We start from the raw sequence: 18,280 nt of genomic DNA, 5'->3' as shown, positions 1-18,280 counted from the left end.
TGTGCTATTATGACTGCCTTTTTGTTCTGTTTCCTCCTTGTGTAAGCTAAGCAACACATTTCCTTTGGTTGTATTAGCTGAGTGTTTCTACTTGTGTCTTTAGAGCCCCGATGGGGAGGTGACTGATTTTCTGAGTTTTTACACCCTGCCCTCCACCATCATGAACCACCCAACTCACAAGAGTCTGAAAGCTGCTTACTCCTTCTATAACGTTCACACCAAGACTCCTCTTATCGACCTCATGAACGATGCCCTCATACTGGCAAAACTGGTGAGAAAAGCCTTTATCCCCTAAGATCTGTTTTTGAAGGTTGAAGGGCAGAATGAAGAGTAAGGGGTAAAAGAGAATTGGGACAGTCATGGGATGTTCCTGGGAAAGCTGTCATGAGTTTGTGACTGTACATATTGAACTCTATGATAATAACATAGTGGATAATTGCAGACAGACCCTGGTAGGCTTACCCAGTCTGTCTATTTATTCCTGCCCAAACTCTTGAGGATATGTCCCAGATTCTAACAAAGAGCATGACTGACTGTAGGGTATAGTTCTTTATCTGGAATAGTTTTGTTTCTTTATAATTTGCTGTGAGCATTCCCCACACTTTAGATATGAGAAGAGGACTGCTGGATGTGTACTAATTGCACAGCTTTGCAATAATCTGTATAGCTTCCAGTACTACTGTGGGTGTTGCCCAATATCTGGTCTCCTCGCTTCCCTATTTAAGATGGAAAAACTGCCGAAGAAGTAATTTCAACAACCTGCCTAGATGCAAATTCTACAATACCTTGTAATTAAGTTTCAAAAAATGTGCATAGTTTCCTTCTTGAAAATTGCTCTGATACAAAAGGACCTGTGAAGAGGTATTTCCTGGGGAAAACAATACACACTGATTTTGCAAATCGGTCTACATCCCTAGGAACACCTTTTCTCAGTCCAGCTTAACCTACACTCATGGTGCCATGCACTTGAGATTTTTAGCCTGATGGCAGTCTGTTCACTTGAGTATTTATGCCTTTTTGAAAACTGTTGGCCCATGTTCATTTGAGATGTTTACACTCCTTTGGACTACAGACGCTGCCAAAAGTCATTGTAGTACTCCGGTCATGTTGTTGTATTGTTGTTATACACACAACTTTGGCATCTACTCAGATCCCTGACATAGGCATATTTTGCCAAAACACAGCTGTATTGGGTCGACCTATTGCCAATTGAAACTTCATGACAACTTAAACCTTTTTCCAGAGTCTTTCTTCCCCCTTTGGGTTGTCTCTGCTTATCTTTGTTGTTTATGTGCAGACTGGTCCTCCAAAATATTTCCTTCCATATCATCATGCTGATCAATCCATAGACTGGTGGGTTGTGTCCATCTACCAGCAGGTGGAGATAGAGAGCAATCCTTTTGCCTCCCTATATGTGGTCATGTGCTGCCGGAAACTCCTCAGTATGTTCTCTATCTCAGCAGGTGGTGGTCACACACAGCAGCAGCTCTGGCTAGGTCTCCAAGCCTAATTTTAGGTTTTGTTGAGTACCTGGGGTTGAGGGCTCTTCTTGAGCAAGTGCAAACCTGGTGGCGCCAGGTCCCTCCTTTTCTCCCCCCTCCCGCTGGCTCCAAAAAAAAAAAAAAAAAACATTTTTAAACGTCCTTAAGGGCGTTTATTTCGACGTTTATTTAAACGTTTATTGCAGCTACTCACTGGGACACCAGGTCGTTACAGCTCGGAGCGAGAAGCAGGTAATTTTTACCTTTTTATAGCGGGCAGGGGGTTCCCCGATTGATCTCCACGTGGCCTATGGCGTCGGAGGGCGAGGGCGCGAAGAATCGCTCCCCGGACCGTGTATGCGCTTCTAGCGGGGGTCTTAAAGTCTGACTCGCCCTTGTTGGGTGTCAGTTCGGAGGCCGGTCAGTGTCCCGGGTCTTCCTCCGGTGCGGCGGTTTTTCCCGCCATAAACGCCCATCCCCCGCTGCTCGCCTCCGCCATCTTGGCCGGCCACGCTGCTCGGACGGCTTCTTCTTGGGCCGCCCTTGTGCTGGGAGACGTTAATGCCATGGCCGCCCTTGATTTGGGCGACGGCAAAAAAGCGGCTAAAATTAAGCGCTGTTCTTCCCGCGCGGCTCCTTCGCGGAGTGTCGCGCCGGACGCCATCTTGGATGCGCAGCATGTTTCTCCCCCGCTCTTGCGAGCGCCGGTTGAGGGGGCGTCTAGGGCTGTGGCCCAGGCGGCTGAAGTGCACAGTCTGGGGGGTTTCTCCCCCGAGTTTATTTTGCTGCTGCATCAGGCCTTCCTTATGCAGAACGCTGCCCCTTCTCCCTTGTCCGATAAAGGGGTTGAGGCCCCCGGAAGTAAACGCCGTCGGGTGGATTCCCAGGCCTTAGAGGACTTTGTCTCCTCTGATGTAGATGAGGGCAGCGTATCTGAGTTCTCCCAACGGTCCTTTGGGGATTCCTTGGAGGAGACGGATTCCCGCTCGGATGGAGCGGATGACCCCTCTGCAGCGCGGATCTTTCGCTCAGAGGATTTGCCCAACCTGTTAGTGCAGGCCATGAGCATTTTGAAGATTTCCTCTCCAGAGGACGTCTCTCCCTCAGCCCCTGTTGGCTCCGCCATTATGCTGGGGACGAAGCGCCCGCCTAGAACCTTCCACGTGCATGATGCCATGCACACCTTAATTTCAGCTCAATGGGATGTCCCGGAAGCGAGCCTCAAAGTGGCTATGGCTATGTCCCGCCTCTATCCTTTGCCTGAAAGTGAACGGGAAGCCTTTCTTTGGCCTACCGTGGATTCTTTAATCACTGCGGTGACTAAGAAAATGGCGTTGCCGGTGGAAGGTGGCACGGCCCTAAAGGACGCCCAAGACAGAAGATTGGAGGCGGCCTTAAGGTCGTCCTTCGAGGCGGCTGCCTTAAGTTTGCAGGCCTCAGTTTGCGGCTCCTATGTGGCCAGGGCGTGCCTGACGATTGTGCAGCGGGCTTCCCCCTCGGATCCTTCCTTGAGGGCTGATTGGCTGGCCCTGGAATCGGGCTTGGCTTATTTGGCAGACTTACTGTATGATGTCTTGAGAGCCTCGGCTAAAGGTATGGCTCAGACAGTCTCTGCGCAGCGGTGGCTTTGGCTGAAACATTGGTCTGCTGACCACGCCTCTAAGTCCCGCCTGGCTAAGTTGCCTTTTAAAGGCAAGCTGCTTTTTGGGGTCGAGCTGGACAAAATTATGACCGATCTGGCACGTCTAGGGGCAAGAGGTTACAAGAGGTCAGGGCTCGGGCCAGTGCTCGCCCCGGTAACTCCAGAGGACGGTTTCAGGAAGCCCGTCGGTACCGCCTGGGCAAGTCGGGCTCCTCTGCCCCCTCTTCCTTCAAGAGGAACTTCTCCCCCAAGCAGCATTCCTTTCGCAGAGACCGCCGTCCCGGAGGTGCGCCCTCCGGTCCTCCCCCAGGGTCTCGTACCCAATGACGGGGTCCTGGTCCATGGCCCAGTGCAGATTGGAGGATGCCTGTCCTCGTTTCTGGGCGAGTGGACCAGGGTAACTTCAGACGCTTGGGTGCTGGAAGTCATCAGAGACGGCTACAAGCTAGAGTTCTGCCGACCCTTAAGAGACGGGTTTGTACTCTCTCCCTGCAAGTCTCCGGTCAAAGCTGTGGCAGTGCAGCAGACCTTGTACAATCTCATCCGCCTGGGTGCGGTCGTTCCGGTGCCAGAAAATCAGCTTGGCAAGGGACGTTACTCCATTTACTTTGTGGTACCAAAGAAAGGAGGTTGTGTACGGCCTATCCTCGACCTCAAAGGGGTCAATCGGGCCTTGAAAGTTCGGCACTTTCGCATGGAGACTCTTCGCTCTGTTATAGCGGCAGTGAAGGCAGGGGAGTTCCTGGCATCCTTGGACATCAAGGAAGCGTACTTGCATATTCCCATCTGGCCTCCTCATCAACGCTTTCTGCGTTTTGCAGTCCTGGGCCGACACTTCCAGTTCAGAGCCCTCCCGTTCGGGTTGGCTACTGCTCCGCGGACCTTCTCCAAAGTAATGGTGGTCATCGCGGCCTTCCTGCGAAAGGAAGGAGTACAAGTCCATCCTTATCTGGACGACTGGTTGATCCGAGCCCCCTCTTATGCAGAGTGCGGCAAAGCTGTGGACCGGGTGATTGCTCTTTTGAGCTCCCTGGGGTGGATCATCAACTGGGAGAAAAGCCAGCTGCGCCCGACTCAGTCCCTGGAGTATCTGGGAGTTCGATTCGACACCCAAGTGGGCAGAATGTTCCTGCCGGACAATCGGATTGTCAAACTTCAGGCTCAGGTGGACCAGTTCCTAGTAGCCTCTCCGCTTCGGGCTTGGGACTATGTGCAGCTGTTGGGCTCTATGACGGCCACGATGGAAGTAGTGCCCTGGGCCAGGGCTCATATGAGACCACTACAACACTCTCTGCTGCAGCACTGGACTCCGGTGTCGGAGGATTATGCTGTGCGCCTTCCCTTGGACCCAGCAGTGCGCAAGGCGCTGAGCTGGTGGCTGAAGACAGACGTCTGCAGGGATGCCTCTTGTGACCCCGGAGTGGATTGTCGTCACGACGGACGCCTCTTTGACGGGCTGGGGAGCCCACTGCTTGGGAAGGACATCGCAGGGGCTCTGGTCTCCTGCAGAGGCAAAGTGGTCTATCAACCTCCTGGAACTCAGAGCCATTCGGTTGGCGCTTTTGGAGTTCCTCCCGGTACTGGCGTTGAAGCCAGTACGGGTCCTGTCGGACAATGCCACGGCTGTGGCCTATGTCAACCGCCAGGGAGGTACCAAGAGCGCCCCTCTAGCCAAGGAAGCCATGAATCTATGCCAGTGGGCGGAAGCGAACCTGGAACAGCTGTCGGCGGCCCACATTGCCGGAGTCATGAATGTCAAGGCGGACTTTCTCAGTCGCCATACCTTGGATCCCGGAGAGTGGCAGTTATCGGCTCAGGCGTTCTTGCACATCACGAAGCGCTGGGGCCAGCTTAGCCTAGATCTCTGGGAGTAGATGCTCTTCTCCAACAGTGGCCGACACAGGAGCTTCTCTATGTGTTCCCGCCCTGGCCCATGTTGGGCAGGGTACTAGACCAGGTGGCAAAGCATCCGGGCCGGATAATCCTGGTGGGTCCAGACTGGCCCAGACGTCCCTGGTATGCGGACTTGATCAGGCTCTCAGTGGACCACCCTCTGTGGCTGCCAGTGGAGCAGGGCCTGTTGCATCAGGGTCCCGTGGTGATGGAGGATCCCTCCCCCTTTGGTCTTATGGCCTGGCTATTGAGCGGCAGCGTCTGAGGAAGAAGGGCTTCTCAGACAAGGTCATCGCCACTATGCTGAGAGCGAGGAAGCGCTCTACTTCTACTGCTTACGCCAGGGTTTGGCGTACCTTTGCAGCGTGGTGTGAAGCAGGCTCACTTTCTCCCTTCACTGCTCCAATTTCTTCAGTGCTGGCGTTCCTGCAAGAAGGTCTGGAGAAAGGCCTGTCGCTCAGTTCCCTTAAAGTCCAGGTAGCGGCTCTGGCTTGCTTCAGGGGCCGCCTGAAGGGTGCTTCCCTGGCTTCGCAGCCAGATGTGGTACGTTTTCTCAAGGGAGTTAATCACCTGCGCCCTCCTCTGCACTCAGTGGTGCCTGCGTGGAATCTCAACCTGGTGCTCAGAGCCTTGCAGAAGCCGCCTTTTGAACCCTTGTCGAGGGCATCTCTGAAAGACCTGACGTTGAAAGCAGTCTTTTTGGTGGCTATCACTTCAGCCAGAAGAGTTTCCGAGCTCCAGGCACTCTCATGTCGAGAGCCTTTTCTGCAGTTCACTGAGGCAGGAGTGACTATTCGCACAGTGCCTTCCTTCCTGCCCAAGATTGTTTCTCGCTTCCATGTGAATCAGCAGCTCTGTCTCCCTTCCTTTCGTAGGGAGGACTACCCAGAGGAATACTGTGCTCTCAAATTTCTGGATGTGAGACGAGTCATCATCAGATACTTGGAAGTGACCAATGATTTCCGGAAATCGGATCATCTGTTTGTCCTGTTTGCAGGTCATCGTAAGGGTCTGCAGGCTGCTAAGCCTACAGTGGCAAGATAGGTCAAGGAAGCCATTGTAGCGGCTTATGTGGCCACGGGGAAGGTGCCGCCTATTCAGCTGAAGGCTCACTCCACTAGAGCTCAGGCGGCCTCGATGGCAGAGGCCGGGTCCGTCTCCTTGGAAGAGATATGCAAGGCGGCAACTTAGGCATCGGCCCATACCTTCTCCAGGCATTACCGCTTGACTGTGGCTGCTCGGGCGGAGGCCCGGTTTGGAGCTTCAGTGTTGCGGTCAGGGATTTCAATGTCCCGCCCTGGGTGAGTACTGCTTCGGTACATCCCACCAGTCTATGGATTGATCAGCATGATGATATGGAAGGTAAAATTATGTATCATACCTGATAATTTTCTTTCCATTAATCATAGCTGATCAATCCATAGCCCCTCCCAGATATCTGTACTGTTTATATTCTGGTTGCATTTCAGGTTCAAGTTTAGTCTTCAGTTCCTGTTCAGGAGGACTTCGTGTTCAAGTTTTTTTCAATTGGATTCTTCAGGAGTTGAGACGAGTTTGTGTTACAGTGAGCTGCTGCATTCCTCTCCCCTCCGTTTTACGGGGCTGGATTGAGACATAAATTCTGCCGGCGCTCCCTCCCGCTTTGGCGGTGTTAGGGTCAATCAGCTCCTGCCGCGGTTGCGGTTGCAGGATAAGCCAGATCCCCCCGCATCGGTGGGGTGGTGTCCCTCCCCCGCTCCGCGGGGATGAGCTGGACGGATTCCCCTCCCCCACTTGTGTGGGGATGAGCTGGGTTAATTCCCCTCCCCCGTTTCGGCGGTGGTGAGCTGGGCAGAGTGTCCCTTTGTGGGTGTAATTCTCTAAGTGCTGAGTCCTGCGGATGGAGCTTGGATATCGACATACTGAGGAGTTTCCGGCAGCACATGACCACAAAAGGATTGCTCTCTATCTCCACCTGCTGGTAGATGGACATAACCCACCAGTCTATGGATTGATCAGCTATGATTAATGGAAAGAAAATTATCAGGTATGATACATAATTTTACCATTCCAGATAATCTCATCCTCGATTCTTTAGACCCAAGCCAGGGGATCAAATATTCTGGCATGCTCACAGCTGTGGGAGTGTCTTAAGGAATCAATCTGACTTTTCTAGGATCTACAGCCACAGTACAAGTACACACTGTGACACCTAGGAAAGGTATGGAAATAACTGATTTGTTGGCTTATTGGTCCTCTCTGACAGAAAGGTTTTGATGTATTTAATGCCCTGGACCTGATGGAGAACAAAATGTTCCTGGAGAAGCTAAAGTTTGGAATTGGGGATGGAAATCTGCAGTATTACTTATACAATTGGAAGTGCCCCAGTATGGTAGCTGAGAAGGTAAGGCTTAGGTACAGACCAGAAAAAATAGGGTGAAGGGCATAGTTCCCTCTAAGAACTGGGATGCTGCAAGCAAAAATGTGGTGGGTTTTTTTTGTTTGTTTTTTGTGGGGGTTTTTTTTTGTCATGTGCAAAACTTTTCGATTGTGTTTCCCAGTGATTGCTTCTTGCTATTACGCAATATAGTAACTTATTACAGTGCAACATAAGAAAACAAAAACCAGGGAGAGACATGGCCCATGTCAGGTCCTTTTATGATCTTCAGTAAAAGTTTGCTTTGACTGTTAGCTGCATGCCTTGTGTGGTTTTGCATGACCTCCACTGCTGTTGCTCTTCGAATTTGCTACAGTGCACATTTTCAAAATATAGTTATTGAAATGGTGTGTTTATGTAACTTTTCAGGCTCCACGGTACACATTCCCTCCCCATCGCCCACACATTCTCTGTTCCCACACCCACCAATATGCACATCCTGCCAACACGTTCTCTTCATGCACTCACAAGCCCACCCTTTTACACATTATCCTAAGAAAAATAATTCTATACGCACCCTTACATCCTTACACACACTCCCTTTCATTCTTTCTCCCCATGTACCTTTAAATTAATCTTTAGCACGAGAGGTTGCCATTAGCAGCAGTGATGCACAAATGCTGCCTTCTGTCTGCCACGTCCTGCCCCATCAGAGACAGGAAGTTGTTTCAGAGGGGACAGGATGTGGCAAGCACACTAGGGCTTATTGCAGGCAGCATGTCTGCAGTACTGCTGCTGATGGTGACCTGTTAAAGGTAGATGGGGAGGGGGGGTGTAGAGCTTGAGGGAGAGATGGTGAACCTGGTCTCCAAGCTGGAACAGGTTGTGAGCTCTCCATCGCCATTGCTTTCCTTGCCAGGTGACAACTCCTGGAATTAGGGGGCCTGTGCACTTCTGCAAAATGTCATGCACGTGGTGACCTCCCTGTAAGCTGCATGTTGTGAACACTGGTGGAGGTTGGCTTTTTCTAGAAACCCGATGACTTGAGAATATATTTTCTCCAAGGGCAAGCAGGGCATGGTTCCTCACATATGGGTGACATCATCCAACAGAACCCCGACGTGGACATTAGCCGAGGACCAGCAGGAATAATCTCACGTGTGAGGTCATCCATGGAACCAGGTGCAGACACTGCCAAAGTGCACTGTCACTTTAAAACCAGCATATATTGTTTTCCGCGGAGCAAATAGGTTGCTTTTCTGATCTCTCAGTGCATCAAACTTTAGTCTTTTGGTGCCTTCCCATTTTCAGGATATTTTTTCTTCATATTCTTTTTCTTAACTTTATTCAATTCATTTTTTTTTACATTTTTCTTTTCTTTTTCTCGCCCTTTGGGGCCTCTGAGCCCCCCTTTTTTCCTGGAAAACATTGACCATTTTCATGTACACAACTACTCAAGCTCCCTGAGCCAAAGATCCTTTTGACCTTGTGACAGCTGTATTTTCCCTCCATGTCAACGAGGATGCCAACTGGCTTTAAGAAGTGTACTCACTGCAAGAGAACCATTTAACTGGTGTGTTCAGTGTTTGGGTCCAGAGCACCGGGACACACGTTGTAGCTTCTGCTGGCACATTGTGCCTGTTAATGCAGATGAGAACCCTTAAAGCCCACAGAGTCCAGCTTGAAAACCTTTTGATTCTGCATTGACGTCGGCATCCGCATCAAGCATGATGAGGAATTCAGCACTTGATGTGGAACCTTCATTAACATCAATATCAGGAACATCCAACACCAGACTCGGTACTGTGACAGAAAAAAGGACTCTACATCCTCTTTGTAAGTACTGCGTGCATCAAGGAATCTGCACATCAAGAACCTAAGAAGCATTGCCATTGTTCTCCCTCCAGGCACTCTGCCAACACATTCCCTGCACTGATGTCCTCAATGCATGGGAACCATCCATGCCACAGTGACTGCTCTTCTCTCCAACTAATTTCTCATCGAGAGTCTTTGATATCTTTTGTGCCTGCACAAGCTCTACTTCAGGCTGCGTCCACACCATTTTCTGAGCTGGTGCCAGTGCCTGCTCTACAGGAGGAAATCTGAACTATGCTCAAAGAGGAGCGCTCAGGGCTACTGCATTCAGCCTATACAGGCTTACAGGGTGCTTGTGCCAGCCTCAGCCCATTAATACATCAGAGAGTGTGTCACATTGGTGCGATGTCGATTTTGTCAGGGGCACCATGAACCCGACCATCACATGCATCGTCAGCAGAGGGGCTTTTTCTAACCTGGAGACTCATCTACCTCTTATGCAGAGCTAACACTTTAGTCGACACACTCTTCCATGTACTTCCCAAGAATAGTACTTTGCATAATCTGCTCTGACCTCTCCCGGGAAAAAGATCAGGACCCACAGGACCTTTCAGCTGAGTCATATGGCATCCCATCTGATCCTTCTCTACCACCTGAGAGACATAGGTCGTCTCCAGAAAATGTATATTTTCCTAGCTTTGTCTGTGAGATGGTCCAAGCCAAACCTTTCAGATTGGAGACAGAGGAAGAACCTCATTCAGAACTCGGGTTCTAGATCTTGACTCTCCTCCTAGAGAAGGCATCGCTGTCCCACTCCATGCAATTATGAAGAACACTGTGGTGAAAAACTAGGAGACTCCACTGATGGTTCAAATTTCTCCAGATAAAATTGATAGTGTATAGGGTACAGAAATGCACTGGGTTTGAGAAAACTGGTACCTTGTCAGTTGTAGAATCAGCTTTAAAACACACTTGTAGTGTAAGATCTTATGCTTCTGCTCCTCCAGGCGGAGAAGCTAGAAAATTAGACTCTTTGGCAAAACAACTTTTCAGGCCTCAATGTAACCGATCATATATTGGATTATCAACTTCATTCCACAATTTACTCGAAGTCTCTAATACAGAGTACTCTCTCCTTTGCAGACTTTGTTCTACCTGAAAAGACTTCAGTATCTTATGCTTCACAGAAAGCCCACCTCTTTAACATTGCTTTTGACTCGTAACCACTCGCCTCCACCTACCCTCCTCTCCTCCTTCCTGTACACATTAATTTATTTGATTTGCTTACTTTATTTTTTGTCTATTAGATTGTAAGCTCTTTGAGCAAGGACTGTCTTTCTTCTATGTTTGTGCAGCGCTGCATACGCCTTGTAGCGCTATAGAAATGCTAAATAGTAGTAGTAGTAAATATTTGGCAAGGCTGTCTTTGTTTCTTCACGCATTTCTGCCTTAGGAGTTGCAATGCAGTGTTTTCCTGGCTCAGGGTCTCCGATCTTGAATCTGCTGTCGGAGCATCTAGCAGATGTCCCTTGTTGTGGAAATAAGTTGTTTGGTGAGGAAGTGGCCCATCTAATTAAAAGCAGCAGCCGGGGGGGGGGGGGGGGGTGTACAGGATACTACCCCTTGTGTAGCAATGAGTCACCAGTCACAGCATGGTGCCCTGAGAGACATTCCTGACAGGGAAGCGGAACAACCTTGCAGACAGACTGAGCAGGATGATGCATAGTCTCTCAACATGAGACTACTCTTCCCAAGTGTGGGCACCACTCATCTCAACAATGGAGGTCCCCCAGGTCCCACAACAAACTAGCATTGAATGCATTCCTCCTTGATTGGGGGGAGGTTTTTATATACATGTATCTCCAGTTCCTCTGGTAAGGAAAACTATATGCTGAAACTCAAATGGAACCGGGGAACCATGATCCTCATTGTACTTGACTGGCCAAGTCCGATCTGATTCCCTTCTCTTGTGGAGTTGTCCTCCAAAGACCCGAGGAGACTGGACTATTTTCTGACTCTCATCACGCATAACGAGGGGTCTCTTCTGCATACCAACCTCCAGTCCGTGGTCTTCAAGGCCTAGATGTTAAGTGCGTAGAATTTGCATACCTTCAACTGCCTGAGGGTATCTCCAGAGTCTCATTGGCATCCAGAAAGATTCCACTAAGAGGTGTTATACTTTTAAGTGGAGGAGATTTGCCATCTGGTGTGAGGGGCAAGGCCCTAGACCCTCTTTTTAGCCCTACACAATAGCTGCTTGAATAATGCATGCATGTTTTTGAGTCTGGCTTAAAGACCAACTAGCCTCAGGGGTATGCTTAGCATTGTACCTAAGAGGCCAGATATGACTTGTTTGTATATTGGGCAGTTTAATTTGTTCTTGAAGATTTCTAATTAAGAGATGTAAAAAAAAAAAAAAAACCCCTCTGTAAGCGATCCCCTTGGCTCAATCAGTGCTTATCATGGGAGGGAGCTTATCTCTGTACAGCCTGTAATTATTCACTTCATGAGAGGTTTGCTGTTGACAAAGCCCCCTACCTCCTACTGTATCACAGGACCTCAATGTTGTCCTCACGCAGCTGATGAAATCTCCTTTTGAGCTGCTAGATTCCCTGTCATCTGAAGGACCTGACCTGAAAGGTCTTGTTTTTTTAGTGGTGGTCACTTCAGCTCAGTCGGTGAACTTCAAGCCCTTGTAGCAGATCCACCTTACACAAGGTTTCATCATAATAGAGTAGTTCAGCACTATCTTAGGAAGGAACTTAGGGTGCATGCAGAGGATTTCCATTTTAATTAGTCATCATTCTGCCAACATGCTTCCCAAAACCTCATTCCCATCCTGTTTAGAGTGCACTGCACACCTTGGAGTGCATGCAAGCTTTGACCTATCTGGAGCAGACTAAAGCCCATAGACAGTTGTCCTATAATTTTTAGCTATAAAGTTTTACTTCAGGTATGCTGCATTATTTCCCATCCCCCTTCTCTCTTTTCCTATCAGCCACATGCAGGAATTTCTGGCTGGTCACATGCTCGGATGGTGAAAATGTTGCTAAGGCAACTGGCAACTCAGCTACCTGGTATATCTTGTTACAAAAATAATTTACTGAAAAGAGGAATGGCAAGGACACCAATTGCAAGCTTCCAGCACATATGAAAGTCCCAATTACAATTGCAGCACCTATGATTGGTCCAGGGTAGAGGACAGGTGGATGCTCACTACAGCCTATAAAACCACGCTGCAGACAAAGAAACTGAAAAGCTAGTTGTGCTTGGAAAGAGTTTCAGATCCGTCCAAATGGCTTGTTTTTCCCGAGGGGGTTTGCTCTCCCCTTTTCGTACCTTCATAGAAACTAATTCTCTATATCTAAGAATCTTTCTTTCATTTATTCTTCCTTTTTTCTCTCTGTTCTGTGACCTTTGTATGAGGAACAAACTTTTCTTTCTTCTTTTTCTCTTTTTTTTATATATAATTAGTCTAATTACTTATAATTACCAGAGGTACTGATGTTAGATTTTGTAAGTTTGTTATAACTTGAAACTGATGTCTGATGCTGTGCTGGTGGGTGAGTAATTAAAAGACTTTTCTCTCTGATTCCTGTAGAATTTTCTATAATATTTTATATTTTCGTAAGATGTTTAGAGAATAGCAAACCAAATATGCAGCCTAGAACACAGTGCACCCAAACAGGATGGGGACAGTCATCAGAAAACAAAGATTGTCCAACATTTCACTTACACCCAGTCTGGGGCTAACTCTGGAGGGTCATGTTATGGCTTACCAATATTAAAATCCAAAAAAAAAAAAAAACAGCACCACGGGCCTTTAAAAATGGAACACAGTTCTTTAATGAATGAGCCTTGACAAAAAGACCCGACACGGGCCGTGTTTCGGTGACTAGCACCTGCGTCAGGGGTCACAGTGATGACGTGGAAAACTTGGGGAATAACTCGAATATATTCCTCTACAATATATTATTCCTTACCCCACGTCTCATGTAGTAAAAGCTACAAAGCACCAAGGCACTTTCACTTTCTGTATCAAAATTTTTAAAGGCCCGTGGTGCTGTTTTTTTTTGTTTGGACTTTAGTTTGTACTTTGTTCCCTCTCTTTTGTTATTACCAATATTAGAGCCATGGCTGGGTCAGTAGCCCACTTGAGATTAGCCTTCATTGAGGAAATTTTGCAGAGCTGCAATATGGTCTTCAGTCCACACATTCACATCTCATTACTGCCTTGAGCACTATACCCAATGCAACAGCTGGTTTGGTTAGACAGTCCTATGAATCTGTTCGATGTCTAGAATCCAATTCCACCCTCCTGGGCCCATTTTTCTTTTATCAGGCTGCACTCTTCATCTAATCTGTATATAGTTACAGTTTATTTGGTTCTGGTTGGTCTTGCCGTTGCAAGCACCTATTGTCCTTGAAGAGTTGTTGTTTTCAGTGATTCTGGTAGCTAAGGATTCCCATATATGAGAAACAATGTCCTGCTTGTCCTCGGAGAAAGCAAAGATTACTCACCTGTAGCAGGTGTTCTTTGAGGACAGCAGGACACATATTCTCACATCCCCTCAGAGTTGTATTCTTTTGCTTTGATATTATACTGCTGGTCCCGTGCGATCACATGCACATAGGAGTAGTGGGATGCTGCCTAAGGCTTCCTAATGCTGAGTAGCTTCCATACTGGGGCTCCGTTGGATGATGTCACCCATATGTGGAATACGTGTCTGCTGTACGTGAGTAACTTCACTTTATTTTTAGTATATAGTAATAATTTTTGTGACTGAAGAATCCTGTACTGCCAGTGTACCACAGCCAATTTTATCACCATGTGTACCACGTCTGTAGTATGTGTGACTGACTAATCACAGACCTAAGCCTTCTGTACTCTAACTCTCTCCAACTGCCTCTTCTAGGTTGGACTGGTACTACAATAAAGCCAGGATGGGCATCACGGATTGGGCAAAGTCCCTACAGTCGTGCCAGGAACTGTCAATTGACCCGATTATTCCTGTAGAGGAGTGGGCCGGACTGGACTGGACCGAACCAGCTAGCAGGCCAAAGGCACGCAGGCACAGACATAACACGCCCCACCTCTATTTGCACACACTTTGGGCTACCGAATCAGTTTTTTTTTTTTTCTTTTTTTTTTTTTAATGGTTGTTTCATTGAGTGGTGACCAAGCTGTCAACATGCTGTTTTATTTTTTTTCATGTTCATTCCTCCTCATGCCTCTGCTCAAGGGAATGTAACTGCTGAAGCTGGTACACCATTGGCAAACACCACAGATAATGGGCAAATTATAATAAAAGTATAATATATTTAAAAAAAAAAAAAATTTTTCAGCTTCCAAACCTGTAGTGTTGCATTTCCCTTCTCAGAGAGGGTTAGTAATTTGTTACCTCTTCCCTTTTGAGCATCTGATGAGTTTATGAAAAAGAAAAGCACGAGCCTTGTGCTATATTTCAAAACTCTTGCGTTTGCATATGCTCTCCAGGGCTGGATTGCTGCAGCTTCTTTAATGGGTAATTGCTCTGTGAGGTTTAATAATATATATAAATACATCTATTTTTATTATCTGAGTTCATGATTGGCCTTCCCTCAGAGCTGTGAATCTTTTGAATTTTTGACTGCTGCTAATATAAAGGGCTGTTTCAGATGGAGTTGAGCTTGCTCTCTCTTTTCTATCCCCTCCCCCCTCCCTTTTTTTTGCTCCTTTGTATACTGACATCTACACTTTTATGGGTGGTCTCCAGAAGCAAAATCCTCTCTAGTAACTTGGTCATTGATTTCAGTTCGTATTGCTGCTTAGAAAAGGTGGTCACTTGCTGTAGTGGCCTAACTGATCAGGATGGCTGATGCTCTGCAGATAATGGATGAAAGTCGCACAATGAGAGTGTCAAATCTTCTGGTATGTGCAGAAATGAGAATCATGGTGTTCCCTGGAGCCAGCAGGGGTGCTGCTAAGCCACAGAAGAGGGTGGGGGGGGGAGGGGGGGATAATTGGAGATGATCTCCTGTCTTTGCTGCAGTGGCTCATTAGACATATCATTTGAAAAATAGCTACATGTTGGCTGTTTTGCATTTAGACTTTGCACATGTCATTAAGTCCAAAGACAGGAAATCAGGTAATATTTGCTAAAAATGTTTAAAATAAAAAAAAAAAGTAGCATGCAGTCCTGCTGATGAAAATGGCAATTATCAGGCATCCTCATAGGAGCTGCTTTTCAGCCATCATTGATCTACAGACTATGTACCAGTCTGTTGTAAACCTAACAATAAAAGAGCAAAGCAAAACTCTCCTGCTCTATCTGCATTCAAAGAGCAGGCAGAGAGCGTCTTTGGCAGTGGCTGATAATTATTTTTTGCTTTGGTTTGCATTGTTTTCTCCATGTCCAACTCTGCTCCGTGTGCACACAGTTTCTAGTTTATTTTTGATGGATGCTGTTATACTTTCTTTTTTTATTGGTGTTGTGCATATGGAAGTGGTAGGGGGCATGAAATACACTGTACACTTACAGAAATAAGCTTTGCTATTGCCTTGAAGAGACCTTTTCATCCCCAGCAGCAAGGGCTTTGCTGTCCTGTAGCAGGTTATTGCCACTGGTAGGTAGGGAGTATTTGTCCCGCTGGGCAGTGTTGTCCCCTCCCCCCCCCCCCCCCCCCCCAGAAATTGCCTGTGTTCACAGTGTAGCTGGTTTGCTGTGCTGTGCATTTTATCTGTGTTCTTGTGAAGTAGCTGACTCTCCACAGGAAAAGTGGATTCTCTCCAGCAGTTCCCAGCTGTCTCATTCAACATTCATGTACTCCTGCCTGCACAGCCTGCAGCAGCTTTTCCTTCTTGCTGAAATGAAACCTCTGTTCTAAGAGCAGATCATTGTGGCGTAGGTTCTTGCTCAGATTCAATAATTTTCTCCCTTTTATTCTTTCCTGCTTTCTTCCTAAGGCTGTTACTACATGCTGATCACTCATGGACAACAGGAAAAATTTACCTTCTTTGCCAAAACAAAAAAAATGTTTTATAAATTCTGAAGTAAACTTGAAGAAAGCTATAAGATTTGCACCACTAATAAACTTGTGTGCTGTAGTGTCTCAAAGCGTCTTTGAATATTAAGCATTGGGGTTTAATTTTGGAGAATTAGAAATAGGTTTATGGCCTTCATTGGTGTCTTTAATACATACACAAAGTACATCAGGCTGCACTTTTCTGTATTTCATATCATTCTTTAGGGTTTACTCCTCTCAAAATTGAAAAAGTTGACAAGTAGCGTTTCAGCCTCTTCTGGATTTTGGGATGTTGCATGAGCTCTAGGATGCTGACTGACTTGCACCTCTAAAACCAAATGCATGTAAAATATAGTCTTGTTATCTTTTTTTTTCTAAGTCCCATCAAGTGTGTTCGTCTTTGGTTTGTAATACTTCATATTTACCATTTTCTGAGAACAGCCAGATATGTGAAATTCATTGTGACCATTTTTGTTTATTTTTAACTTTTTCTTTTCATCTACATGAGCAGGTCCTATTTTCTAGAGTGATAGGAGGATGGACCTGTGGTCCATCTATCAAAGCAACCGGGGGGGAGGGGGGGCTTTGGCTGATTCAGACTTCAGAGGGGGTTCTAAGGAGCACTGTTCATAAGAAGTGCTTCTACTTTGGCCTTTAGCTGTGTAAATATTTAATAGGGCTCTTGCTGTATAATTAAGGGTATACACTTATAAATCCAACTTTAATAGTCATAATTTGCTTTCATTTCTAGTACTGAAATCTTAGTCTCTCTGCCATTCTAGGTGTGTGAGAGACAACCTCAGCACTAGCTGTATTGCTAGTCTGTACAATGCTGCTAATGCTACTGAAAGTGTCAGTTGGGGGTGAGAAGAGGAATTCTTCTGTGGTCATGCACTTTCTACAGCTGAAGTTGTTTCTCATCTATTTGACACTTTTCTCCTATTACTTATTAACCTGGAAATACCCTTTCAGTGTTTAGGTTGAAAAGATACCTGTTAGTGGCCAGGGCTTTGGAGAAGATTGTTCTTTTCTGGATGACTAGGGTTGTGGGAGGAGCATAATGCTTAGTTAGAAGTAGCAATGCCTATGCTGTCTTCAGATCTTATATATATACACCAATCACTATAGTCCTAGCCAAGTGTCTTGCACACGTTAAAGTCTGAGCTTGGAAGGGTATAAAGAACTAGAGGAGAGCATCACCCCGCTGAAGCTGGAAGTAGTTCTGTAGCCAAGATTGAAGGCTGACAGTTGTTCTAAAGCACATGGTTCAGAGCAAGGTATCTTTCAGAGATATCACCAAAACAGGGAAGATAAGGTATCCCAATAGCGAGGTTGTAATAGAGACCATAGTAGACAAGGTATTTTTAAATAAAATGCAGACAAAAGATTGCAAATTATCACTGTCAACTGCTGAGCAAGATGTAAATGGGCACAACAAACATAGTTTGAAATATTTATATGTGAATTCCAGAAGCCTAAAAAAGAAGATGGGAGAGTTAGAATATATTGTAGTAAATGGAAAAATTAGATATAAAGAGCATCACTGACCAGGGCATAGATATAAAGGGCATAATTTGACCAGAGTACAAATTATGGCGTACTGATAGGGTAGATCGAATTGAATTGATAGAAGGGGGTAGCATTGTATGTTAAGGAGCGCCTTGAATCAAATAGATGGAAAATTCCACAGGAGACAAAACACATCTTGGAATCCCTATGGAATGAAATACCATGTGTAAAGGGGAAAAAGATAATGATAGGAGTGTACTACCGTCCATCTGGCCAGGATCAACAAACAGATGGTAGAAATGTTATCAGAAATTTGGCTAACAAAATGGGGAACACAATAATAATGGGTGACTTCAATTACCCCGACTGGGTAAATGTAATATCAGGGCATGCTAGGTAGGTAAACTTCCTTGATAAAATCAAGGACTGCTTTATGGAGCAGCTGGTACAGAAGCCAGCAAGATAAGGAAAAATGTAGACCTAGTCCTTAGTGGAGCGCATGATCTGGTGCAGGAGCTAATGGTGCGTGGGACACTTGATAACGGTGATCATAATATGATCAAAATTTGATATCAGCTC

General features: G+C 46.5%; 1 protein-coding gene across 2 annotated transcripts in view; it reads left to right on the top strand.

The window, feature by feature from the left end:
• Positions 1-16,332, top strand: part of NMT1 (N-myristoyltransferase 1) — a 74,311-nt gene extending 57,979 nt beyond the window's left edge. For both annotated transcript variants that reach the window (XM_030220651.1, XM_030220652.1), the window contains exons 10-12: positions 104-271; positions 7,262-7,399; positions 14,104-16,332. In XM_030220651.1, coding sequence (XP_030076511.1) covers positions 104-271; positions 7,262-7,399; positions 14,104-14,124 — 327 coding nt within the window. In that variant the 3' untranslated portion in view covers positions 14,125-16,332. The remainder of the gene's footprint in view (positions 1-103; positions 272-7,261; positions 7,400-14,103) is intronic.
• Positions 16,333-18,280: the final 1,948 nt, after the last annotated feature.

This window comes from Microcaecilia unicolor, chromosome 12 (genome assembly GCF_901765095.1).
Source record: "Microcaecilia unicolor chromosome 12, aMicUni1.1, whole genome shotgun sequence".
NCBI lineage: Eukaryota > Metazoa > Chordata > Amphibia > Gymnophiona > Siphonopidae > Microcaecilia > Microcaecilia unicolor.
This window is presented reverse-complemented; position numbering and strand designations above follow the sequence as displayed.